Here is a 27854-nt window from a genome sequence, read left to right on the forward strand (position 1 = left end):
GGCATAAAAAATAAATAATAATATAGCCAATAATATAAAAAAAAAAAAAAAGAGTGAGATTAATCCAAGCTAAGAAAAACAAAACAAAAACAACACCAACTTGAGGTGTAGGAAATACTTAGTAAATGAGGATGTGAAGGAAACTGTTATAAGTTGCTGGGACCAACACAGGAAAAAAACTGAATTCTGCTTCTAAAAAATAATAATCAAAATCATTCCATATTCTATGCCCTTGTCACCAAGAATTTACTCTTTAAGAATTAAGCTACCACTTGTGAATATCAGTGCATTCAGTTATCTCTGTTTGGTAACAGTAAATATTGGAAGAGCTTCTTCAATCTCTCCAAAGAGATGGCAACAGTCCTATCAGTGTGAACATTTGAGTCTCGATGGCAGTTATCTTTCTCACTGGAAATCCTTAAATGCGGTTCTCACTTGAAGCATTAGCCTCAGAGGCTGGCTAAGGTGAGTAAGCCTGGGAGAGAGCCTTCCTTGCTGTGGTGATGGAATCAAATTGCTGTGTCTGCAGGAAGACAGGCTGGGCTTAGAAAATTCTCCAAACTAATACTAGTCTCTGAAGCCTACTGATGGAGAGCGGCTTCCTACGTTAACAACACAGCCTCTCTTCCTTTACAAATGCTAACAATATTCTTTAATATATAAAATGTGATCACCTGTCTTCGAAAATGACCAATGGTAGACTTAGGGTCTCGGGAACTGTATGAGTAGCTCTGAACTCCAGTTGAGAAGTCAAATTGACTCATTTCCTCACTCAGACTACTGTCTGCCAAGTATGACAAGGAAGATATGTAATGAGGAACACCTGAAATATAAGTAAAAAGAAAACATATTATTCAAGTATAGTAAGAAATGCATCTTTTGAAGCTCAGTTAATATTAAGGGATACCGTCAACTAAGGCTTTCATCACCCCTATGATTCTCAACTCATTATCCAGATTAACAAAGCAAAAAGGAAATGGGGCAAAGATCCCTTCTGCTTTTCTCATTATTGACTAGTTATCTTCTGTCATGGACAAAGAAATTAAGTTAAACTAGATCCAATTTTTAGCTATATTAAGATTATTTGCATTTAAAATTTTAACAATGTACATTTTGCCCATGAAAGGAAGTATAAATGTGGGAAAAGATACTAATGAAAAATAACTAATCCTAAATATGTAAGGAATTTGGGAAACTGATCCAAATTTTATCCTCAAGTCAAGAAAGCAAAGCTATGCAGGAAAATTAAGCAGAAAATCAAAACAAAGTGTATGTGGAGAGAGGGTTCATCTTACATAGGGAGGCCAGGGAGAACTTCCTTCAGGAGTTGGCATTAAACAAAAGGTCATAATCCAGGTAGATATCTGGGGCCAAGGTTATTTCAGGCTGAGGGAACATACATGCAAATGCCCGGAGGCAAAAGTGAGCCCAGTGCCTACAGGCACAGGCAGGGGGCCAGGCTGCTAGAGAGGAATGAGCAGAAAGTAGAGTGACGGGGAAGTCAGGGCCTCGGACAGCTCTGTCCTGAGGGCGGTGGGAGCTAATGTGAGGTGTAGCAGGATGGAAGTTGTATTTTACACAGAGATTTCTAAATATATCTAAATAATATAATCCATATTCAAACAAATAAATATCAAGCCAATCTTGCACTAAAGTGTACCTATCTGAGCCTCCTGAGGCCACTTAGAGATCTTCTATGCAGTTAAAGTTTAGTTTAATTGCATTTATTTCAAGATAGAATTCCACTCACCACTTAAAATTTTTTCAAACTGAATTTCAATGTTTTGGGGTATTTAAGGTATTTTTCTATTATGTAACAAATATCAACCATTATAATCTTTCTCCTTATTTTGAAAACATCCTACCTGAATCCCCATTTGCTGCTTCCCTGGCTTCTTTCCTAATTTCAATGTACTTTTTCTTTCTTTCCATAGGAACCTATTAGGCAAATCAAATACACAATTTAAGACTTTTTAGAAACATGGCCACCTGTTTTCTATGTTAGTAGCAATCTAGCAAAAAAGTAATTTTTAAACAAAACTTTTATCAAATTTAAAATTATTAAACAATATCCACAAAAAAAGACAGGTGAGTACCCCTTCAGAAAAGCTCTTTCCACAGATTCCCAGAGCCCCGGAGAAGCACATGCCTTCTGGGCTCTGGGACAGTATTTGCTAAGCTCTTATAGCCACAAGCCTGGATTACCAATAGTCTGTACTTGACCTGTGAGCCCGTTTCCTCAATGGTTCTGATACGTCATAGCACCTTACAGTGCGGTTGTCAAGTTCAGAAGTCATACACAGCAGGCGCTTGCTTAATAAACTACTGCTGTTATTTTTTGTTTTAGTTCTTGGAACGTATGTCTAGAAAGAAGTTTCCAGTCTTATTCCAAAAGGGCACAAGGCAGGAAGCAACCACTTATGTGAACTCGTGAACCCTAAGACATGGTTGCGGTCAGCAGCTGTGAAGAGACGCGAATGACAGCTCCTGGCACAGCTCTGTCCGTTAGCACGCGGTGCATGAGCTTTGGTTCTCTGCCAACGTCATTTTTCCACAGGGCTGGGAAAGACTGCAGGCACCACCTTTCCATCAACTGCTTAAGGGGGTGTATCAAACTGAGCTTGGCTAAAATCAAGCTGGTCACATTTGCCAGAGCAAATTTTGCAATTATCCCCATGACTTCTCATGGCACCCTCATTACCCTGCCAAATAAACACAAGCAGGGCCAGAGGGTCATAATTCTGTATCCAAATGGATCTCAATTTCATTGACCAGAGGAATTTACTCAGAAAACAACTTCTGGGATATGTCCTAACAGCTTCTTTTATTGGCACTGTCTTTCTTTTACCAGCCGAGAAAGGGAAAAGTAAGTTTGATGAATTTCGTTGCAGTTGCCTGAGATTGTACCTCAGGTGGAACTACTTGAAAGTGCCAGTGTTTGTAGTTCCAAGCAGATCTGAATACTGCAATTTAATATGTTCAGCATAATACATATTTTCCTGTATAAGCACTTGGTAAGTTTTTTAACTTAGAAACACCATTGAAAAATTTCACTTACCTCCACTTCCACGGGAAATGTATAGCAGCGGTTCAGGTCTATCAGATTTTCAAAGATAAGCAAGTTCTGTGAATTCAAAGGATCGCAGAAAAATATCTGAGTGGTGGAGATCCTTACTACTGATGTTACTACAAAATTAGTAATTCATGGAGAAGCACTTCAGCTTTATACATATGAGGAACTCAAAGAACTACATCTACAGCTTTATAGGAAGGTGCAAATTATGATATAACTTTAATTGATGTAATCTAACTTTTGAAATCCTATAATGATAGCAGTATTAAACACATCAGGAAAGGCCTACCTTTTCTGGTTTTTCACTAAACAGAAAACCTTGGTAAAATTTTAATTCATTAAAGACACAGCAGATAAGAGAAATGGCACAGTTGTAGGCAGCACAATGGTACAGTCTTCTCCTTTCCAGCAATTGATTCTCACCAGCCATGTTCTCTGTAAACGCATCATAGCACAGTCTGCAGAAGAGATCCAGGTTAAAAATTAATTCGTGTGATAAGGAAATCGCTGCTCAAGTCCAACAATGCCAGACAACAGGACTTCAATTCAGTTCAGGTTTGTGCCCAGCTGAGTACTAGGCCCTGGGACTAGAAGACGAGCAAGTCACTGTCCCGGGATTTCACCACACTGCAATAAGCAGAGAGCAACAAGCACAGTAAGGTAAGAAATGGAAGTAAGGAGGACAGAAAGCAGTCCAGCAAAAGAAGCCAAGAAGAAATGTTTTAAGAGAAAATATATGAGTTTCAAATTATAAATTAGCCAAAGGGAAATATACACAGGCAGCAGAAGCAGAGAGAAGAGGGTCGCTTATAACAAGGGATAAAGTGCACGGTGTGTTCCTAGGACAGAATGTAAAACAGTGGCTAGCAGCAAGTGAAAGGTGCATTCCCGGAAGAGCTCACCGCCATAAGGAGCTTTACTGGAACACAGCCATGCCCATTAGTTTACATGCTATTTATGGTTGATTTGGGGTAGCAGCTGCAACTGATGGTCCGCAAAGCAAAAATAGTTACTATCAGGCCCTTTGCAAAAAAAGTTCGTCAACCCCGCTACTGAAGATGAGGTTCCTGAAAAGGGTGTTAGGCAGGGAAGTTAAACAATCAGAGTTGAGAGAGACAATCCTAGGAGCAGGGAGAATAATTTTGAAGGAGACTACTAGCGTGTTCACCGAAGAACAGCAGACCCCACAAGGCTGCGCGAAGGGGAATGAAATAAAGGCAGTGGTTTCGGGAATACTGAGGAGATAAAAATCCACTGGTGACTGATAGGATGTAGGTGAAGGAAGAATAAACTACAACTCCCAAGTCTTGGTTTTGCAAATGAGACTTGGATGGGCCTGTCATAGACTGAGAAGATAAAGTAAGGATGCTATGCTTGTTTTGATTATGCAAAATTGGACATGTCAATCAATGTGTGTGTTCAGTATTTACTAAGAAGTAACTTCAGTAGAAGACTGTTTTTGAAGAAAATGTATTTGATTACTTTGTGTTTTGTAAAATGTCTGCTTAAAAAATAGTTTAACACTCCTTTAATTTCAAATAATAGAAAATAATAAAATATACCAAATTCCTTCTTACTGTATGTGATATCACTAAAAAGATATAAAGCTATTGAGGTTTAAATTGAAAGGAAAAAAGAGTTAAAAAAAAGATTTTTGTTCTTTATAAAACATAAGTATGTTACTCAATAACAAACTAAAGTCCATTTAAGAAGGTTGAAAATAAGAAAACTATAAAATTCAGTATTTAACAAACTTAAAAAATTTATTCATATTATGTATATGAATAAAAATATATATCAAAAATATTATATCAAATACAACATAAAAGTAACTAAAACCTTACTTAATAAGTGTCTTTGTAAGTTCACTTCCTTCTGTTACACCGGAGCCATGAAAAACTTGATTAATTTTGGATTCCTTAGAGTGAACATCATCTTTTGGAAGACGAGAATACATCACCTCTAATATTTTATAATAGCCCATCTTCTTGGTGATTTGAGTATCAAAGGTAGATTCGTTTAGCTAAGAAAAGGAAACAAATAATTATCTTTGATCTTATCAAACATGAAAAATACTTTACAGACTATATCAAATTTAATACTTAATGCCCTTTATATAGAAAGTAATTCCAGCAAAGATGTTAAATCACTTCAATGAGAGACAGCCCAGGGACTAAAAAACATGGATATAAATATTGATGTGTTATATTCAGTGCAGCATAAAATAATGCAAAATGTCCAAATACTGAGCTTAGAGTATGACTATACAAGTTTTGCATAAAATCTTATTGAAGGTATAATGATAGCAGCAGAAAATTCAATTATTTGAAAACAGAATTTTCAACTATGTATATTAACAATTTGCCATTTGGGTATTTACAACATTCCCAACAGTATTCTGCAAACTCTAAATGTCTCCCACCCCCAAAAGTTATCCACACTCCAATCCCTGAAATATGTGAATAAAACCTCATAAGGCAAAAAAAAAAAAAATGAGTTTGCAAATGTGATTAAGTTAAGGATCTTAACATGGGGATATAATTCTGGATTTTTCATGTGGACCCCAAATAAAACCACATGTAGTAAGAGGGATATAGAAGGAGATAAGATAGGCAAGAAAATCAAAGTGACAATAGAGGCAGAGACTAGAGTAGTGCAGTCACAAGTCAAGCTGGAAGTGGCAAGGAATGAGTACTCAGAGCTGCTGGGGCAAGTGTGGCCCTTTCCACACCTTGACTTTGATTCAGTGAAACTGATTTGGGACTTCTGGCCTCCAAAACTGTGAGACAATAAATTCCTGTTGTTCTAAGCCTCCAAGTTTATGGTAATTTGCTACAGCAGATTCACAAAACTAAAACACATTTTGGAACTAAGAGTTGGGGGCTGCTGACAGAAAAAGCCTAGATTGACTTGTAGAGATTGTTGGTAGAAATATCGACATTAAAGGCATTAGTGGTAAGGGCTCAAAAGGGAATGAAGAGATGGGAAAGAAAGCCAATATTGTCTTAGGGAATATCTCAGTCATGATAAACATATTTTTGGTAGAAATACGGACATTAAGTAGTTGCTGGTGAGGTCTCAAAAGGAAATAAGAAACATATTTTTGCTAACTGAAGGAAACGAGATCCTGGTTAAATAGTGTCAGAAAACTTAGTCAAATACTAGTCTATAGCTGTGCAGAAAGCAGAACTTATAAGCTATGCAACTGAATATTTAACACATTGCGGACCAGTAGTTTTATTGCTAGCGTTACCCAATGGCCAGATAAGTTTCTACTGAACGAGTACAAAAAACATTTTACATAAATGTTAAAGGCACGCTTTAGAATTAAATACCCATTGCATTTTGAAGTTATTTATTACATTTTCTTACGAACTAATATCTTCTCTTTTTTTTGCATTTTGAATAATTTTTTTTAACTTTTTTTTTATTGCTTAAAATATTACAAAGAGTAGTACATTTGTCTCCTTTTTCCCCCCCTTGACCTTCCCCCAGCCTCCCCTACCCCCCAGTGTCTGTGTCCATTGGTTATGCTTATATGCATGCATACAAGTCCTTTGATCTCTTACCCCACCCCCCAACCCCGCAATATCATGATTGGCCACAAGCCTTAGGAACAGAAAACACGAGAATTCTCAAGATCCGTCTGCAATGTGTTAACTAAGAAGCTTTACAAACAAATTTGTTGAAGGTGCTGCCTGGTTCCTTCTTTATGCTTCTAATAAAATGTGAGGTACAGACATAAATTGAGGTCAGAACTGTTAAGCAAAAAGAACCAGAACTTGATAACTTGGGAAATTCTCTGCCTGTCCAGATTGTGAAAGACGCTAACCATAGAAGATTCACTGTTAGGAAAGTGTGCGCTGGAGAAAAGGCTAAGGACATCTTTGACTAAAGCTGAAAAAATCAAGCATGTGACTCATGGACCAGAAACAGAGATGAGACTATCCTGCAAATATCTGTGGAGTAAATCTCCAGACATGTAAGATGGCCATAGGTTTTTGAGTGCATACCAGAGGAAACACTGAGATGGAATGAGAAAAAAAAATCTACAGGCAAGAACACACATTGATAAAACTACTCAGCTGCGAGAATATGCTACCCTTCAAGGAAAAAAAAACAACTCTAAGATGGAGACTTTGGTCCAGAGGGAAGAGCGTCAGGCCACAGAGCATGATTTCTGGTCTTGAAACCTAATAGCATCTGGCTTGCTGACTTCTGAGATTGCTTTCAAACACTAACTCCTTTCTTTCGTCCATTTTCTGTTCTTGGAATATGAATATCCATAATTATCATCCTATGCCAGTCCCACCACTGTATTATGGAAACAAACTGTTTTCTAGTTTCACAGATCCACAGATAGAATTTTGCCCCAACGGGGATCATACCCAGAATCCCACCCATACCTGATTTATATGATGAGGTTTTGAACTTTGAGCTGATAATATTTAAATGAGATTTTGCACTAAAGAGTTGATGCTGTAATGCGTTTAGACTTTGGGGGATGTTGGGATGGAATAAACTTATTTGGCAAGTGGAAACATTTGGGCAGGTGTATAGTGTTAGGGTGAATAACAGGCCCTAAAAGACATCCATGTTCCATCCCTAGAATCTGTACTTTACAGAAGTAAAAAAGGATTATACAGATGAAATTAAGTAAAGGACCCTGATATTAGGAGATTATGTAATTGGGCCCTAAATGCAATGATATATTTATAAGATGGAGGCAGAGAGAGAGAGAGTTTAGACAAAAAGGAGGAGGCAATGTGACCATATAAGCAGAGATAGGAGTAATGCAGCCACAAGCCAAAGATTGCTAAAAGCCTCAGGAATCTGGAAGAGGCAAGGAATAGATTTTCTAAAGCAAGCACAGCCCAGGCCAGACCTTGATTTCAGCCCAATAAAACTGATTTCTTGTTTATGGCTTCCAAAACTAAGAGAATAAGTTCTGTTGTTCTAAGCCACGTTTGTGGTAATTTGTTACCACAGGAAACAAACAGAGATCCGATTTAACCACAGGTTGTTATCTAAATGCAAAAATAATGCTCCTTGAGCAAGAGAAACCCTTTGACTGAACACATGGCAGTTTTTTAAAATAGTATTTTCTTTTTCAATTACACTTGATGTGCAATATTATATTAGTTCCAGGTATACAAGCCAGTGAATTAGATATTTATATAACTTATGAAGTGACCACTCCAATAAATCTAGTACCCATCTGACACCATACATACTTATCACAATGTTACTGACTAAATTGCCTTGGCTATACTTTACATCCCCATGACTAGTCTCTAACGACCAATTTGTACTTCTTAACCCCATCTCCTTTTCACCCATCCTCTAACCCCTCTCCTATCTGGCAACAATCAAAAGTGTTCTGTATCGCCCTGGCTGGTTTGGCTCAGTGGATAGAGCATCCGCCTGTGGACTGAAGGGTCCCAGGTTCGATTCCAGTTGGGGGCAAGTGCTGGGGTTGCCGGCTTGATCCCTCCCAGGGGGGGCGTGCAGGAGGCAGCCAATCAATGATTCTTATCATTGATGTTTCTATCTCTCTATCCCTCTCCCTTCCTCTCTGAAATCAATAAAAATATACATTTTAAAAAAAGCGCTCTGTATCTGAGTCTGTTTCTGGTCTGCTTGTTTATTTTGTGTGTTTTTTTGGATTCCACATAAAAGTGAAATCATATGGTATTTTTCCCTGTCTGACTTATTTCACTCAACACAATACCCTCTAGGTCCATCCATGTTGTTGAATAGGGCAAGATTTCTTTCTTTTGTATGGCTGAGTCATATTCCACTGTATATATGCACCACTTCGTCTTTATCCATTCGTTTATTGATGAACACTCAATGTGGCTGTTCTGTAGTTTAGTTGTAATTTTGATGTAGTTGTGGGAGGATGCAAGGACCACATTTATCTATGTCACCATCTTGATCAGAAGCCCCCACATGGCAGTTTCTAATGACATTGATCAGGGCGACCTGTGAATTCTTATTAACATTTCATGAATAATAGATGTATGATACCTTTGTAAATCTGGACTTCAACACATCAGTGGCATCCACCACAATTTTGCAAAAAAATTCTCTCAAAGCATCCTGGCTACAGTGCCATAGTAGAGTGAGAAGAGAACGGTCTACAAATGCTTGGCGAGTGTTACTTGAAAGTAGGTCCTCCTTCCTGAACATTTTGTATACACTTTCCAGAAGGCTGGATTGTGTGGCACATGAACTCCTGAGGAAAAAAGAAAATTATATAAGCAGGTATGCTTTGAACAAATACTTAAGGAGTGCCTACTACACAATAAGCAAATTGCCAATGATTACAAATTAGAAAAAAACATTTAAATATCATATATATTTTTAAAAAGTAATAAAAAAGCATTTGTACATAAATCATATAATTTTACTCATACCAAGAAATCTTCATGACAAATTTAGGCATTAGGAAAAAGAATTTTTTTCATTTCCTCTCAAATCTGGTCTTTGGAGAACATCTAAAAGAATTTGAGCCCTGCCCTGACTGTTTTGGCTCAGTGGATAGAGCGTCGGCCTGCAGACTGGAGGGTCCCGGGTTCGATTCCGGTCGGGGGCATGTACCTTGGTTGTGGGCACATCCCCGGTGTGGGGTGTGCGGGAGGCAGCTGATTGATGTTTCTCTCTCATCGATGTTTCTAGCCCTCTGTCCCTCTCCCTTCCTCTCTGTAAAAAATCAATAAAAAAAATTTTTTTAAAAAAAGAATTTGAGCCCTACCCGATGTTTCTATCTCTCTCTCTCCCTTCCTCTCTATAAAAAAACCAATAAAATATATATATATTTTTTAAAAATTTGAGAAAATCTAGACCTAAAGATGATCACATTTACAGAATCTAAAACTCATGAATTATTATTTTAAAATTCTAGTCTCTTCCTCATAATGAAATACCATTCCTATTTGCTATATAGAGATATATTTAGCTGGCCCTTTATTTTCTAATGTTGGAAATCAGATATTTGAATGATCTCCTATAAGGATTTATCTATAAATCTATAAAATTAAGACTACGGAGTTAGTTTCTTCACCTATAAAAATAAGAGGTTAGGAGTAAACAAACATTACAATCCTTTCCAATCCTAAAATCCCAATGCTCAGAAGTTAGATATAAATCAGAGCAAAAATATTAGATTCAGAAGGCAATTCAATCATAAAATTTTAAGGTTGCAGGACACTACTAGTTGCAACATGGGATTTTGTTATATTCATTTGGTCACTGTCTTAGACTTAAATTCTCTTGAGGCTCTTCCTATATACAGCACAGTAGAGATGAACAGCCCTAAAACATCCAAGTCATACAAATAAAAAATTTGATTTAAAAATTTGGGTGTTTTTTGCTTCTTCGTATTTCAAATCTTTGACTTGATTCTTGGGGGTCTCTAGTCTGCTGTTGGATCTCTGTATATTATTCTTTATTTCAGTAAGTGTATGCTTAATTTCTAATTGGTCCTTTTTCATATCCTTAAGGGTCTCACTAAATTTCTCGGAGGTTTCTAGAAGATTCTTGGGTAACCTTATAACCGTGGTTTTGAACTCTATATCCAGTAGTTTGCTTTCCTCCATTTCTTTCATTCGTGACATGTTTCTTTGTCTCCGTATTTTGGCTGCTTCCTTGTGTTGATAGAGTGGCTTTGTGTGCTAGGTGTCCTATAGGGCCCAGTGGCTCAGCCTCCCTAATTACCTGAGGTGGACACTCTTTTTTTTTTTTAAATATGTTTTATTGATTTTTTACAGAGAGGAAGGGGAAGGGATAGAGAGTTAGAAACATCGATGAGAGAGAAACATCGATTAGCTGCCTCCTGCACACCCCCTACTGGGGATGTGCCCGCAACCAAGGTACATGCCCTTGACCGGAATCGAACCTGGGACCTTTCAGTCTGCAGGCTGACGCTCTATCTACTGAGCCAAACCAGTTAGGGCGAGGTGGACACTCTTGGTGCACCCCTTTGTGGGCTATGTGCACAGTCTTGTAGTTAAGTCTTTGATTGCTATTGGTATCACTGGAAGGAATTGACCACCAGGCCAATTGGCTGTGAGGACCAGCTGTGTTTACAACGGGAGAACTTCTGTGCTGGAGACACCCTTATGGAGCAGGACTTGCTTCAGTGGGGCTTTGGTGCTCACTGAGTCTGCCCCTTGAGTGTGTCACTTATGGATGTGAAGAGCTGTACTCTGGTATGGTCCCACTCTGACCACTGGGTACACTGGCTCTTGGATCTCCAAGGAGGTGCAAAGTCAGCCACTGCCTGAGGCCACTCAGCAGGAGCTACAGAGAGATCTGCAGATTCCTCCTCTTTGTTTGGGGTTTGGAAATGTCCAGATAAGGCCCAGCTGTGAAGCAATGCAGGCTGCTGTCTAGGGCTTCTTTTGGAAGCTTTGGCGCTCTTTGACCCAGCTGCAGTTTGTTAGGGTTTAGATTGCAAAAGAACAGGCCATTCATATGTAAAAGCCTCTGCTCACAGCTTCAGTGGGGTTGTAAATTGGGTAGGGCAGGGTCTCAAGGAATCATCAGAGCAGAGCAAACCGTAATAGCTACCAGTCTGCTCTGTCTCGGAGAGGTCCCGGGGTCTCTGTGTCCTGTGGCCCTGTGCAGGAACAATAATCGCTGCAAGCACCTCTGCGAGAAAGCCACCCTCGTGTTCCGGCCCGATGCCAAACAGTCCAGTTTCTCCCCGTATGAGTCTGGGTCCCCAGAGTCTCACCCGGAACTGGATTTCAGAGCAATTGGGAGGTGTATCTCCCTCCCAATTAAAAAAGACAACAGCGTGCCCAGTTGCCAGCCCATTTCCATGCGTGCCTCTGTACCCCTGCACTTCTGCACCTCTGCACCTCCTTCCAGTTTCAATGTGCTTTTCTCTTTCTTTCTAGTTGTAGAATTTCCACTCAGCCAGCCTTCCCATGGTTCTGGATGATGTCCGTTTTGTCTTTTAGTTGTAGTTTTGATGTGGTTGTGCGAGGCAGCAAGTACAAGTGTGTACCTATGCCGCCATCTTGCTTTCTCTCCCCTACTTGTAGTTAATCCCTATACCTCTTCATGCAGTCCTCCAAACCCCCACACTCTGTGGCAAACATCAGTCTGTTTCCTGTATATCTATAAGTCCGTTTCAATTTTGTTAGCTTATTTTGCTCTTTAGATTCCACATATAAGTGAAATCACATGGTATTGGTCTTTATCTGTCTAACTTATTTCACTTACTATAATACCTTCCAGGTCCATCCATGTTGTTGCAAATAGTAATATTTCATTTTTTATGGCTCAGTAATATTTCACTGATATTCTATTGATAGGCACTTGGGTTGTGTCTATATCATGGTTAATGTAAATAATGCTGCTATGAACATAGGGGTGTATATATGCTATGAACATAAGGATGTATATATTCTATCAAATTAATGTTTTTGGTTTCTTCAGATATATACACAAAAGTGGAATCGCTGGGTCATAAGGCAGTTCCATTTTTAAATTCTGATGAACTTCCACACTGTTGTCCATAGTGGATGCACAAATTTGCATTCCTACCAAAAATGCATGAGGGTTTGCTTTTCTCTACATACTTGCTAACACTTGTTTGTTGATTTGTTGATTATAGCAATTCTGACAGGTGTAAAGTGAAATCTCACTGTGGAGTGAATTTGCATTTTTTTTATTAGTGACATTTAGCATGTTTTCATGTCTATTGGCCATCTGTATGTCCTCTTTGGAGAAATGTCTATTCGTGTCCTCTGCCCATTTTTAAATTAGACTGTTTTGGGGTTTTTTTGGAGTTCAGTTGTACGCATTCTTTATAAAATTTAGATACTAACTTCTTATGAGATGCATCATTGGTGAGTCTCTTCTGCCATTCAGTAGGTTGTCATTTTGTTTTGTTGATGGTTTCCTTTGCTGTGCAAAAACTTTTTAGTTTGATGGAGTCCCAGTTGTTTATGGTATCCTTATTACCATTATTTTGACCTCTGTATCTAGTAGTTCAGTTCTTTTTCTGAAGATTTGTCCTATTCTTTCATTAGATACAAATTTCTATCTCTTCATTTTGAGCCGAGTCCATGACTATTTCTATTTTTTGGTAGTTCTGCTATGTCTCCCATTCTTGACAAAGGGGCCTTATGGAGAGGATGTCTTGTGAGGCCAAGTAGTGCATTCTCCCTGGTCACCTGCCAGATGCTCTAGGGATGTCTGCTATGTGGGTCTGTTTCCTCCTGTTGTAGTTGAGCCTCAATTGCCGTTGGCACATCAGTAAGTTGGGTTGAACCTCAGGGTGACCACGTTCAGGGCTGGTTGTAACTAGAGCAGATGAGCAGTTGTCTGGAGACTGACCCAACAGAATAGCAATGGCTTTAGCCGTGCTCTGGTGCCATCAAGTCTGCCTTTCGGGTATGTCATTGGTAAAGCTGGTTGGGTGGCGCCCTGGTGTGGTCTGAAGAGGGTCACTGCATGTGCTCATTCTAGAGCCTCTTGGGAGGTGCTTCAGTGCAGGCCAAGGTCACCCACTGCTTGAGCCTTTGGTAGGAGCTACAGAGTCATCTGCAGTTGGTTGCTGCTCTTCCTTGTCTTGGAAGTGCCTGTGGAGGCTACTCAGGCAACCCAGATCGCTGTCGCTTGTGCTGGGCTTAGGCCCTTTTGATGGGCACCATGATGTGAGTGGAGGCCAGCTGCCACTTGAGCCAGGCTTGTGGCTGCTTTGCTGAAACTTTGTTCCTGACCCAGACTGGCTGTTGCTTATGCCAGGGTTGGGGCCACGTGATGAGAGTTACAATGCAAACTGAGGGCGACTGCTCCTTGTGCTGGGCTTTGGCTGCTTAGCAAGTTACAATGCCAGTGGATGCCTGTTTGGGTTTTTTGACCGTGAGATTTAGGGGAAGTGTGCAGAGATAAGGCAGGCCACTTGTGTGAAGGAGACGGTGGAAAAGGCTCAGGCCAGGCGAACAATATGGGCTGGGCAGGGTGTCAGGAAATCACCGGGGCAGGGTGAACAGTGTTAGCAAGGTTAATGGAGAGCTGAGATTTAGTGCCTGCCTGTACCAGCACAGCTGGGTGGGAGGATAGCTCTCCAAAGAAACAATGGCGCCAATGCTTTTGTCCCCAGAGAGAACTGCTCTTACCCCTCCCTCTCCAGCCCTCACCCTGAAATTAGTTAATTTAGTACCTCCAGAAATACTCCCACCACTCTGCACAGTCTCCTTGAGACCTACGTCTTAGCCTCCCACAAGTCCTTAGTCTTTCTTGAATGCAATCCCACTGGTTTTCACAGCCAGATATTATGGGGACTCCTCAGCAATGACACCCTGGGTTGGAGAACTGAGTGTGGGGCTGGAACCCCCACTCAGGGGGACTTCCTCAGCAGAGATACCCCTCCTGTTTCTTAACCATCACACCATTGGTGTGGGACCTGCCCATTTCATATCTCCCTCCCACCTACCAGTCTCAACATGGCTTCTTTTTTATATCCTTAATAACAGAAATTCTGTTTAGTCTTCAAGTGGTTCTCAGTGATGACTGTTTCGTTTCAAAGAACAATTATTAGTTTCATTATTTTTCTTCACCATTTCTCTGATTTCAATTTCATTAATTTTCACTCTAATCTTTTTTTTTAAATATATTTTATTGATTTTTTACAGAGAGGAAGGGAGAGAGATAGAGAGTCAGAAACATCAATGAGAGAGAAACATCGACCAGTTGCCTCCTGCACACCCCCTACTGGGGATGTGCCCGAAACCAAGGTACATGCCCTTGACTGGAATCGAACCCGGGAGCCTTCAGTCTGCAGGCCGACGCTCTATCCACTGAGCCAAACCGGTCAGAGCCACTCTAATCTTTATTATTCTTTTCCTTCAGTTTGCCTTCATTTTAAGTTTTATTTTTAGATTTTAATGTGAAAGTTTAGTTTGTGAATTCAGGATCTTTCTTATTTTTTCATATAGGCATTAAGAGACATAAATTCTCCTTTAAGCCCTGCTTTCGCTGCATTGCAGATATTTGGATATGCTTTATCTATTCAGATCAAAATATGATTTGATTTCCCTTATTTCTTTTTTGATGCAAAGGTTATTTAGAAATGCCATTTAATTTTTTTTTAAGCCAATAAAAAGAAATAAGTTACTAATTCATGCTACATCATGGATGAATCTCAGAAACATGCTGGATAAAGAACCCAGGCGTGATGAAGCTAGGAAATGCTGATGCTTGTTTAATATGAAGAATCATTCATAGTGTTACTTTCAACTCTGAGTATGTTTGAAACTGTCAAGATAAAAATCTTTCTATTTCTTACGAAAAACAAAATAAAATTTAGTTGTAAGAGTTGAGTGTAATTGTCACTCAACTTTTTTTTGAAACAGAGAAGATAAATTTTCCTCAGAAACATAATGTATATGGTTCCTGGCATCCCAGACTATAATAAAATGACTTACTTTCTGGCAATCTTTTTGAAAGTGGATTGAAATAAATCTTCCATAATATGTTGTTGTTCTCGACAAAGAAGTTCTGTCATCAACTGCAATAATGTAGGACTTTGAGATAATTCCAATGCATCTAAAAACTGCAAAAAAAAAAAAAAAGTCAAAATACATAACAATAATGATAATGATAATTTTGTTGGATTTTCGTTTTTGTTTTGTATTTAACAGTTCTAATAAAATATAGAGAAATTATAACAGAATTTCACAGAGAATTAAGAAATACTTCCTGGCCAGCATGGCTCTGTAGTGAACATCCACCTGCACCAGGAGGTCAGGTTCAACTCCCAGTTAGAGCACATGTCCGGGTTGTGGGCTCGATCTCCAATGTGGGGCGTGCAGGAGGCAGCCAGTCTCATTCGTTACTGATTTCTCTCTCTCTCTCTTCCTCTCTCTCTCTCTCTATCCCTCTCTCTCTCCCTTCCTCTCTGAAATAAATAAAAAAAATATTTTTAAAAAAGAAACACACTGCCCTGGCTGGCTTGGCTCAGTGGATAGAACGTCAGCCTGTGGACTGAAGGGTCCCAGGTTCGATTCCGGCCAAGGGCACATGCCTGGGTTGTGGGCTCAATCCCCAGTAGGGGGTGTGCAGAAGGCAGCCTAACAATGATTCTCTCTCATCATTGATGTTTCTCTCTCTCTCTCCTTCTCCCTTCTTCTCTGAAATCAATAAAGAAATATATACTTTTTAAAAAAAGAAACACTAATATTTTAGTCATTTTTGCAGATATAATAAATGTTACACATAAAATAATTTTGTTAAATGTTTGAGTTTTGATTTTGGGGGTTTTGCAGACATTTTTCCCTCTAACAACTTTTAGGATTTTCTCCTTATCCTCAGGTTCTAAAATTCCATAATTATGGGCCTTCACTGAGGTTATTTCCCTTCACCATTCTAGGTACTCTGGGGTGTGGAGTCTTTTATTCTGGAGATGTTTGTCTTTCAACACCATCGTACATTTACAGATGTCTAGGCTGCTCATATAACATTCTGCTCTTTACTCTCCCAACTTCCATCTCAATGTCTATTTGTTCTTCTTTCGAAGGGATATACTCAATTTTACCTTGTGTTCAATAGAGAACTGAGGCAGTCACCACCTACACCAGGCCACAAGACTTGAGGCAACTAACAATGGGACAGTGACACGATTGGCCTCCTGATGTGCTGCTGTTGCCAAAACGATTAGCCTGAATCTCATGACCAATCTTTAGGCCTCACTCCAGTTTAGAGGAAATGCAGAGGATTAGGGACAAGTTAAAGAACACCCCAAGGAAACAATAAAACAAAGATGGGCCAACATCCAAGAGTAATACTCTGGTGTCTTCCAAAAATTCAATGTCATGAAAAATTAAAGAAATAGGGTGAAGTAGTTCTAAATTAAATGATATGAGAGACATGACAATTCAATTCAATCATTAATTAGATCCCGGTTAGAAAAAACACAGCTCAACATGGGGCATCTAAAGAAATGTGAATATGGACTACATAACACATGATATTAGAGGAGCGTGAATTTGCTTAGGTATGATAACAGTATTGTGGCTTATTCATAGGACATGCATGCTGAAGTATTTAGGAATGAAGTATCATGATGTCTGAAACCAACTTGCAAATGTTTCAGCCAACACACACACACACACACACACACACACTCTCTCTCTCTCTTTCTCAACAAAACAAAGCAAATATGACAGAATGCTAACTATTCAATATAGAAGATGGTAATATGAATGGCTTGTTTCACTATTCTTTCCATTTTTCTGTATGCTTGGAAAACAGTATATAAAAAGAATGGGGAAGAGAGAATCTATGTGGGTGGTGGTATTTGTACACTGGTCTTTCCATGAGGCTACTTGGCTTTCTTACACAATGGAGACTGGGTCCCACAGAGAAGGGCCCCAGGAAGTAATGTTGGAAGTCACACAGCATTACTTCCACTGCATTCTTTTGTTGAGTCTTTAAGGCCAACCCATCCACAATGGAAAAGCCACATAAAATATTTCACAATTTAAAATTAGGGAAGAAAGTGAATTCCAAAGGATTTAGATATGCATCTGCCTCCACAGTTACCCAGCTTTCAAAATGAATTAAATTGGATTCTTAAAGTTAGAACACTTTTCTAACTCTGAATATTTCTCTTACTTTTCTTATCACAAAATGTAATAGAAAAAAACAAATAAAAATTAATGTTTTGATTTTACTTGGTGCTACTAAAACTAACCTTTTTCATGAAGTCCACATAATTATTGTACTGCAGAGTTCCTGGGGCAAATTCTTCAGACTTCATAGGGAAATTAGAAATGATGATCTTTTCAAGAACATGCTTAAGGTTCTCAAGACTGCCTCCAGTAAGATTGGTGAAGAATGGAAGAAGAATTATAGCTTGACCCTGTGGAGCAATGCAGATACGAAATTGCACTAGTTGTGGCTTACAGATTCTACAAAATAAATAAAATTACTGCTTCTAAAGAGTTTGCAAATAAAACGTTATATAGATTCAAAAAAAGACTTCAGAATACCTTCTAGATTACATAAAACAACCTGAACGCAATGCTGTATCATGGCTTCTACTCTAGAGGGAGTGAGCCAACTCAGGGCTATATACATGCAAATAGAAAGGACATTGTATGATGATTCTCTATGTTATTTCTCCTAAAAATATAGACTCCAATAGAAATATACTAGATAAATTTTTAGTGGAACGAACATCTTGAATAACCTATGGGGTAATTTACAAATATTCCTTGCAGAACTCACTCCAAACTTCATACCAAGCTTCAAAGAAACTAGGATGTGTTTCCTACATCCCTTGTATGAAGGTAAGTTCGCAGACTCCTACTGAGAAATGAGAAACTTGATTAATCACATAAACAGGAATATTCCAAGGAAATCTTCATGATCCAGTAAAAAAAAAAAAAAAGATTTTCAAAAAGGAAAAAAAAAAGATGGTTTTCATTAAGGCCACATTTTATTAGAGTGTAAAATATAATTATTAAAGAACTTTAAAATTAAAATATGTTCTTGACACTAAAAATTACCAAGATATTTTATATTACTTAACACATTGTGGACCAGTAGTTTTATTGCTAGCTTACCCAGTGGCCAGATAAGCTTCTATTGAACAAGTACAAAAAACATTTTACATAAATGTTAAAGGCATGCTTTAAAATTAAATACCCATTGCATTTTGAAGTTATTTATCACATGTTCTTACAAGCTAAAATCTTTTTAAAGAATTCCCGTGATTGGCCACAAGCCTTAGAACAAAAAAACAAGAATTCTCGTGATCCATCCGTAATGTATTAATAGAAAAATGATTAACGATAAATTCTGTCATTCATTAATTAATATAGCAATTCTCAGAAAGGCCCATTTGAATCATCTACATGCAAAGACAAATGTTAATTCTTCTAAGTATGGTAATTTTTTTCTGGTTAAACTTTTATGTTTTTGGGGATCAGATAACATGACGCCAGGGGGTTCCTTCAAGGTGACGGGTAGGAGTGACTGTGCAGTTGAAACAAGCAAGCCCACAGACAGATGGCTATTGAGATTGGATAATAAGTACATGGGGGCTTATTGTGCTAGCCTCCTGGCTTTTGAATGTTTAAAATTTTTTCATTATAAAACGTAGTAAACATAAATAAGCACAAATGGAAAAATAATGAAGAATGTAATCTGAAAAAACATCGTTTTACTACTTCTTTTTAAATTTTTTATTGTTGAAAGTATTACATATATCCCCCTTTTTCTCTTTACTACTTACCTTTAAATGTAGACCCAACTTCGAATCAGCAAGTATACTAGTATATGTTGTAAAGACTTCAGGGAATGCACTGTGACTTGTATTAAAAGACACCGATGAATCAATCTAAAGGAGAGAAAATAAAAACATGATACATTACTATATCATGTCTCCAATTTCCTTAACACAGTTTTTAAATGTTTTAATTTCAGAAATGACCTATAAATTTGTTCCTGGGCTTCAATAATATGTCAGCAATTCTTGTTCTAAAATACTTTAAAACTATCTGATAAGACAATGCATGGGAAGGTACACTAAAAACATAAAGTATAAGAAATGATAATGAAGTAAAATAATAGAAGTGTAACGAGTAAGATATTTATCAACTGTCCAGTTAAAACACTTTTTATTTATCAAACCTCCATCACATTTTTAAAAATACAAATTGGATCCAAAACAACAAACACAATTGTATTTTTAAGGTCTCTCAAAATACCTGCAGAATTTTTGCCAGCAAGGTCAGCACTGCCATTTTACTTTCAGGAGCAGAGTCTTTGGCCCACCACAAATCACACTTCTTCCAGTTTTGCAGAATGACAGTCACAAGTTTCAGTCCTTGGTCTTTCTGACTGGCCCTATCCCTGAAGCTCTGGTCTAACATTCCATTCAAAACAGTGCTCACCTAAAACAATTGTGTGGTGATTGAAAACAAATTCTTAACATTAAGACCGACATATACAACAAAATTTACTTTCATTTCAAAGCTATTCTGGGGAAATAAAGATGTTAATTTTATAATAGCTGTTCACTTCACAACTCTTCAAATTTGAGAACAGGGCTTTAACATATAAATTTTCCCATAAAAGTATAAGGTGTCTCATTTACGAAATCATGTTCACACTGCTATTTCCTATGTCTTAGTTAGGGGCATTCTCGATGGGCAGAGGAGTAGCTTTCTTCTGTCGCCATCACCACCACACACCTGCACGTGTACACTCCCATCCACACTCCTGCACATGAGTACACATGCACACAGGATTGCACGCACACATTTCCTTTCCCATCACCTAATCAACAGTGTTTTCTACTGGGCTGGAAAAATATCCACTATTTCTATCGTTATGACAATGTAAACATTTTCACAAATGATCCAAGTCATATACTACCAATACTTTTCCTTTCTTGCACATTTTGATGTCACTGAAGTTAATACTTGCTTACTTTCTTTGTTGTTTTCCATGTGCCTACCATTATTCGTCATCAAATTCTCTCAATTTAATCTCCACAAGACAGTTAAACGTATCAAGAAGTCCATCAGGTCCACCTCTGGGGAGCCAGCGCTCACTCTGGAAATGCTGGTGACCACTGCCCTCTGGGTCTCACTAGGAGACCCTCTGCGAGGCCCGTGAACTTCCCTGATCCAGCATCATCCTCTTTCTTGGCTGACTGCCTTGCTTAGTGAAGTCCTTCCTCCAGCAGCCCCTGAGAGAAGCGCACAGAAAATACTTTCGTTTGAGAAACGGCACACCTGAGACGTGCACTTGACCTTCACACATAACTGACCATCCGGCGGATTCAGAACTCCAAGTTGGAAATCTTCTTTCCTGAACTGTGAGGGAAATTTGGCACAGTCTTCCAGCGTCCACTTTGCTGCTACAGAGATAAAAGCAACCCAATTTCCTGATCCTTTTAACGTAATCAGGCTTTCTCCCATCGTCCCTTGTCGGGATCTTTCCTAACAGTGAAACCCCAGGCTGCTGAACTCCCAGAAATACACAGCTGTTCTCACACACTGTGCTGGACACTCAATGGCCTTCTTCGGTCTGGACACTCAAGGTCTTCATTTCTGGGAAATTCTCTTCAGCTGTGCAAGTCTGTCTTCCCTCTGAGGCAGAGGCCCTGCTACTAGACCTTGTACATTGATCCCAAGTTTCCTCATCTTTCTCTCCTGTTTACTGTTTTGTCTTTTTTCCTCTACTCTTTTTTTTTAAATATATTTTATTGATTTTCCACAGAGAGGAAGGGAGAGGGACAGAGAGCCAGAAACATCGATGAGAGAGAAACATCGATCAGCTGCCTCCTGCACACCTCCCACTGGGGATGTGCCTGCAACCCAGGTACATGCCCTTGACCGGAACCGAACCCGGGACCCCTCAGTCCACAGGCTGACGCTCCATCCACTGAGCCAAACCGGTTTCGGCTTTCCTCTACTCTTTGTGAGAGTCCCTGAATTTTATCTTCCAGCCACATTTTGTTTTTAATTTCTTTTTTTTTTTTATTGATTTTTTTACAGAGAGGAAGGAGAGGGATAGAGAGCTAGAAACATCGATGAGAGAGAAACATCGATCAGCTGCCTCCTGCACACCTCCCACTGGGGATGTGCCTGCAACCCAGGTACATGCCCTTGACCGGAACCGAACCCGGGACCCCTCAGTCCACAGGCTGACGCTCCATCCACTGAGCCAAACCGGTTTCGGCTTTCCTCTACTCTTTGTGAGAGTCCCTGAATTTTATCTTCCAGCCACATTTTGTTTTTAATTTCTTTTTTTTTTTTTATTGATTTTTTTACAGAGAGGAAGGAGAGGGATAGAGAGCTAGAAACATCGATGAGAGAGAAACATCGATCAGCTGCCTCCTGCATGCCCCCCACTGGGGATGTGCCCGCAACCAAGACACATGCCCCTGACCGGAATCGAACCCGGGACCCTTGAGTCCGCAGGCCGACGCTCTATCCACTGAGCCAAACCAGTTCTGGCTATTTTTAATTTCTGATGCTTATGCTTAATTCTCCCCAATTTCGTTTATTCTCTGATGTTTCTTTTCAGCAGCAAGTCTTGTTCCATGGATACACTATCTTCTCTCATCTTTCTGACGTTTTTTTTTCTTTTTACATTTCCATCTCACTGAATAGTCTCTGCTTCAAGTGTCTTGTTCCTTGCCTGTCCCTTTTAGAATCCCCTTCCTCGGGTGCTTGGTATTATTTTGCTGTTGGTACACGTCAAGGGACTGATCAGAAACACTATCCAGTGGGCAGGGCTCACTGGCCATGGTGGTCACTGGAAATTGATCTGGCTGGGCAGTGAGTATATATAGTAGCTTTGTTTTCTCTAAGTCTTGTTAAAATATTCTGATATCCTGCCTGAGAGCAGAGTCCTAGCAGACTGTATTCTGGAAGCCAAACTGGGGGGAAACACCTCAGCCCTAAAGACCAGAACCGGACCACTTTCTGAGTTCTGCAGCACAACTGGCTGCCCATCTTCACACTGCTATGGTCGGTCACACTGCAGCTTTCTTGGACTCCCAAGTCTGTTAACGACAATGTGTGCTTTTGCCTTCCAGCCTCCAAAGTGTTGTCACTCTTGACCTTTTTCTTTTCCTCTGTGTCCTTTAACATTGTACTTTTTTTTTAAACCCTGTTCCTGTCATTTTAGAGGTATTTGAGGTGGAGGTAAAGGCATATGATTTTTATCCATCATCATCAACAGAAGTCTGAATGGTTTAATAGCTCAAATTGTTATATTTTCTGAGTCTACTATATTTTTATTTCTAACTTTAAAAAATACAAATCCCTAGTGCAATCTATCACAAAATATTCCCCTAAAATAGATAATAAGCACTGTTTGGAATAAAAGCTTAACTCAGTAGGGAATTATACACTCTCCCCTTAAAAGGGTCACTCTAGCAGTGAACAGTTTCTGATTGTCTGCAAACCAGGTTAAATTTTAAAATGTTATAAGTTTAGCAAACCAGAGTCAACTGAATATGAAGTAGTGATCTCCAAAGGTTCAATGCGAGGGGACATGTGGGCTACAGCAGGAACGTGCAGGAAATGATCCCTGAACGAACAGGACCAGCGAGGGGCTGGAGGAGAAACAAAGGCAGGCTTGGCCTCAGGACAGGCTTATGAGCTCCAATGCCAAAGCCTGACAAAAAGTCATTATCTACATAGCTGTGCCTTACAAAATTAGGCCTAGAGAGATTAGGGGCAAAAACCAATGTTTCAACAACCATTATTAACTATTCATTAAGGTGCTGTTGTTTTTTTCCCTTTGGTTTTGTTGGTAAGCATTAGCAAGAGCTTTAAACCTTCCAGGAAGAAATCTTGTTTTGTTTTAGTAATATATTTCAGGAATACAAACATTATATAAGAAAATAAACTTTACTTAAAGTAAAATTTCATTACCATCTTGGGATTATCCACAGATGATTTCATAAGCTCCAGTACAGCAAGATCTAGATTTTTCAACAATTCAGTGTTGACGGTGTCTGAGAACAAGCTGTAGAAATACTCTCCGTGGTAGAAGCTGACGATGTTCCTCTGGGACCCTCCTGAGGCCGGCATGGACAGCTCTGCTGTGTCCAGGAGAAGCCTCACCAGGCACTCACACTGAGAAGATAAGGGAAGGGCGGTGACAGCAATACACGTCTTAAATGTTACAGAAAGACTCCTTGGGTAGCTAATAACTTTGAAAGTGGAAAATAGCACAAGAGCCTGGTATTTAAAGGCCAGGGTTCAAATTTAAATTAGATACATTTTAATGAGTCTCCAATTTCTAAGTTTCAATTTGGGAAAGAGATCTTCCCTGACTCATGTTTCTCCCAAATTTCTAGACATCTTACTGTTGCTCTGAGGGGAGAGTCTAGTAAAGGAGTCTTTTTAGACAAAGCATGTAATGTGTTTACATGAAGTAGACAAAGGAGCAGAGACTTCCACTACAGGAGAAAGACAGGCACAGTGAGTGGATGCCCAGAACTGGCTGCAGGTCTGCTCTGCAGCAGAGGCTGAGGCCAGCCCTACAGTTTCAATAGAATGAAGACATTTTTGTGGTAACTCAGTTATCCTTCGGGGGCTCTCCCGAGTCAGCCCCTTGAAGAATTACCAAGGAGAGGGGAAGGAGGGGTCACTGTGCCAACACAGTGCAGCTGTACATTCACAAAATGTTCTCTGCCTAAAGTCCTCCTGGGAACAAAGAGCGAGAGACAAAACCTCAATTTAAAAGAATGCTGTTCTATTTCTTTCATTAAAAAAAACAACACCAAAAACCTTCTAGAAAGTCAGTTCATGTAAATTAATTCAAGTACTTGTGCAGCTAAGAACTTATCCAATAAATTACTGTTTTTAAAGACACAATAGCATGTGAGTTACATAGTCACATTATTAGGAGAGCATAGCATGTGGCTGTTTTTCCTACCAATCCTCCAAAAGCAAAGGCCAACTCCAGAAGTCCACTGGCCAATCGCTTACAACTGGGGTCAAGTGAAGGGAGGCACTGTCGTTCGTGTCCAGGAGCGATGCTTTTATAAACCAGGGAAAGAAGCTGTGTGCCAATATAATGATGCTGATCTATAGACTAAAATAAAATCAACAATAAAGTATTAAAAACACACAATTTCACACCTTTTGTCAATTAAAAATTCCATGTTAGCTAACACTGACAACTGCCTTCCAACTGAAAGGAAATGTTTCACTCAACTTTGCTTTCTACGCTGTTTTTCACTGCCGCTGCCCAGCCACCAAGGCACAGGAGCAGTTAGTCCCTAAAGTTCTTCAGAAGGCACTGGAAGTACTCAAATAGCCTTTGTTCTACTTTCATTTGACATTAATTTTTATATTTACTTTTATATTTATATTCCTGGTAACACCTACATGTCTGGAAGCAAGTATTTCTATAATTCCCATTTCAGCACCCATAAAGGATGTTCAAAAGAGAATATAAATAAATCGACTAGTTAGCTCATTGAAGCTACGAAACATGTAAAAACAAAATGTGGTTACCTGAGATGGCAATACATCATGCAAGACCCCAGCTCGATGAAGATGTTTACAAGCTGACACGAAAGAAGACAACTTGGCCCTGTCCACGTAAGCCTCAGGGCCATACAGGTCAATGCCACAGAGCTCCTCAAAGCTGGCCACAGGAGAAAAGCAAAAAGAAAACGGCATGAGTGCCGATCTCATTACATTATGAGGATATACTGAAAAATGTGTGCATTCTGTTATGAATGTATTACTAACTAAATACCCAGCACTCAAATAGCTTACACAGCCCTGGAAAACAAACATGGCTAACACAAACCCAGGGGCCCGTGCACTAAGCCAGCCACGGAAATCAACAAAGGCTAAGCCACATGCAAGACTTGCGTTCAAGGGGCAGGGAAGGCATTTGCTAAACAGATGATTTTCAAACAACTGATGCGATCCTCTGCACCCAATACCCCATTGATGAGATTCCTCACCTGAAAAAATGGAGCTAGGGCGGACCGGCACACAGCTCTAGAGCACGGTGCAATCTTTAAGTCCTCCACAACCCTGACTCTGAGCATGACCCGAATGCCCACACGGCTCCACAGCACGGTGCAACCTTAAACCCCCAACCCTGACCCTGAGCATGACCTGAATGCCCACCTCTGTGCTGTTATTTTTTCCTTGAGGTTCCTCTCTAGAATGTCTTTGTATGGAGACTTCTTCAGTGCTTTCATCAGGTTCACACAAACATCAGGAAGGTGATTCATAATGTGGACATCGCTGATATTGAAACCTATGCTCGCGGGCTCACATAAGGTTTTCACCAAGAGTTTCATAAGGTTTGTGTTACATAAATACTTTTCAAGAAGCTGTAAAAGACAGATTTGAGTAAGAACACATCTATTAGTCAGAATTAGATTTTCACTATAGTGTAAGGTCCATGAAGTTGGGAAATTTTGCCTGGATAGGGCAAGGATTGGCAAACTTTCTCTGTAAAGCGTTGAACAATAAATGTGTTTAGCTTTATGGCCCATACAGTCTCTGCTGCAGCTACTTAAATGCTATTCTAGTGGGAAAGCCGCCATGAACAATATGTGAACAAATGAACCTGGATGTGTTCCAATAAAACCTTCTTTGTAAAAAATTTTCATTTGACTTGAGGGGGGGGGGGTGGGGGGGATCAATTTGTTGTTCCACTTATTCATGCATTCATTGGTACTTCCTGTATATGCCCTGACCAGGGACTGAACTCTCAACCTTGGCCTATTGGACGACGCTCTAATCAACTGAGCTACCTGGCCAGGGTTAAAGCCTTCTTTACAAGAGCAGGTAGCAGGTGGTATCTGACCTAGGGCCCATAGTTTCCCAGCCCCTGGGTCAGGTCAATGCTGTATCTACAGGACAGAACCTAGCATACAGTAGGCACTTAGTATATATTAATTAGATGAATTGACTGGAATTTGTTTATGTAATAAGCCTGACAGATACACTTATAAATATTTGATAATTCATGTTTCCTAAGGTAGATATTTGATTATAATATGAAAATGCAGTCCTATATAATAAAAGGCTAATATGCAAATTGCCCCCTCATGAGTTCGACAGCTCGCTATGATGTGCACTGACTACCAGGGGGAGGCGTGGAACAAAGGAAGGCCCTGGCCAGCAGCCAGCAGCCGGCAACCAGGGGAAGGAAGGCCCCAATGGGCCCTGATCACCAGCCAGGCCTAGGGACCTTACCCGTGCACAAATTTCATGCACCGGGCCCCTAGTATCTAATAAAAATTCAGAAAAACTTTTGTATTTTATTCTCACAATGAGATCTGAAGTACGTGCAGTTTTATTATTTTCAAAAATAGGTAACTCCTACAGCAATGAAAAGTTCTAAGACAGCCCAAACCACTCCTAATAGGCACTTTATATGTATTTTTCCAGTGCCAAGCATTGTCCTCAAATAGAGCAGCAGGAGTGACCCTACCTTCCAGCCTTCTGGGTAGAGTCTGAGCAGTGTTGTGGTAAATTCCATAATCCGAACGACAATTGTGCATTTGCTGTAATTATATCTTTCTTCCTCTTGTGGGCTGAGTCTGTTATCTGTTATCCCAGGGCCAAAGCTCTTTGTAGCTGCCATGGTATCATGCATAGCAATGCTTTCTAAAAAGAACGTCACCGCTTTCCAAAGTGAAGACTGTGTTTCAGTACCTGGAAAAAATTGCATTAAAATATCAACATTTGTTTTCTCTAACTCCAATGAGATTAATGTGAAACCTCTTCTTTAAATATAGTCATGATGTAGTCAAAATTCAAATGTAAAACAAGACGTTCAATAAAAGCTGAATAAAATGGCACTATTTCTTCTCATTTCAGAATTTCAGAATTAAGACCACCCAAACAGAATTCAACTTTAAACTCAGAGTAAGAACACATCTACTGAAGATTAGGTCTTGCTTTTCAAACACTAGCTGTGGGAATATAAATTAATGTGATCTTTTTAAACGGCAATTTGGCAAATCATACCAAAAGCTTTAAAAAAGTGTGTATGCCAATTTCTGTTAAATGTTGAGAGACTCATATGATTTGATCCAGCACTGAAATTTCATTCTACTGAAATAGTTGCAAGATATGTTTATAGGGATGTTCATTTTAGCACTGTTCTTAATAATAGAAAATAGAAACAACCTAAATGTCCTTCAAAGGGGTGACAGAGAGACCAATTATAGCAGTCATCTTCAAACAAGTATATCATAAAATCAATTTCATATCAACCAAATGAACTTTTCCACAAAACTCATCTATCT

General features: G+C 39.4%; 1 protein-coding gene across 1 annotated transcript in view; it reads right to left on the minus strand.

The window, feature by feature from the left end:
• Positions 1 to 27854, minus strand: part of PRKDC (protein kinase, DNA-activated, catalytic subunit) — a 199887-nt gene that overhangs the window by 96517 nt on the left and 75516 nt on the right. The window contains exons 32-46 of the mRNA XM_070392843.1: positions 27035 to 27258; positions 25717 to 25925; positions 25087 to 25219; positions 24503 to 24661; positions 23494 to 23697; positions 19807 to 19992; positions 19332 to 19436; positions 17787 to 17954; positions 15520 to 15647; positions 9104 to 9311; positions 4918 to 5096; positions 3363 to 3531; positions 3059 to 3124; positions 1866 to 1938; positions 675 to 823 (exon numbers count right to left, since the gene is read on the minus strand). Coding sequence (XP_070248944.1) covers positions 675 to 823; positions 1866 to 1938; positions 3059 to 3124; positions 3363 to 3531; positions 4918 to 5096; positions 9104 to 9311; positions 15520 to 15647; positions 17787 to 17954; positions 19332 to 19436; positions 19807 to 19992; positions 23494 to 23697; positions 24503 to 24661; positions 25087 to 25219; positions 25717 to 25925; positions 27035 to 27258 — 2360 coding nt within the window. The remainder of the gene's footprint in view (positions 1 to 674; positions 824 to 1865; positions 1939 to 3058; positions 3125 to 3362; positions 3532 to 4917; positions 5097 to 9103; positions 9312 to 15519; positions 15648 to 17786; positions 17955 to 19331; positions 19437 to 19806; positions 19993 to 23493; positions 23698 to 24502; positions 24662 to 25086; positions 25220 to 25716; positions 25926 to 27034; positions 27259 to 27854) is intronic.

The sequence above is a fragment of the Myotis yumanensis genome, unplaced genomic scaffold, assembly GCF_028538775.1.
Source record: "Myotis yumanensis isolate MYYU_CA2020_CCGP unplaced genomic scaffold, mMyoYum1.0.hap1 SCAF_15, whole genome shotgun sequence".
Lineage (NCBI taxonomy): Eukaryota > Metazoa > Chordata > Mammalia > Chiroptera > Vespertilionidae > Myotis > Myotis yumanensis.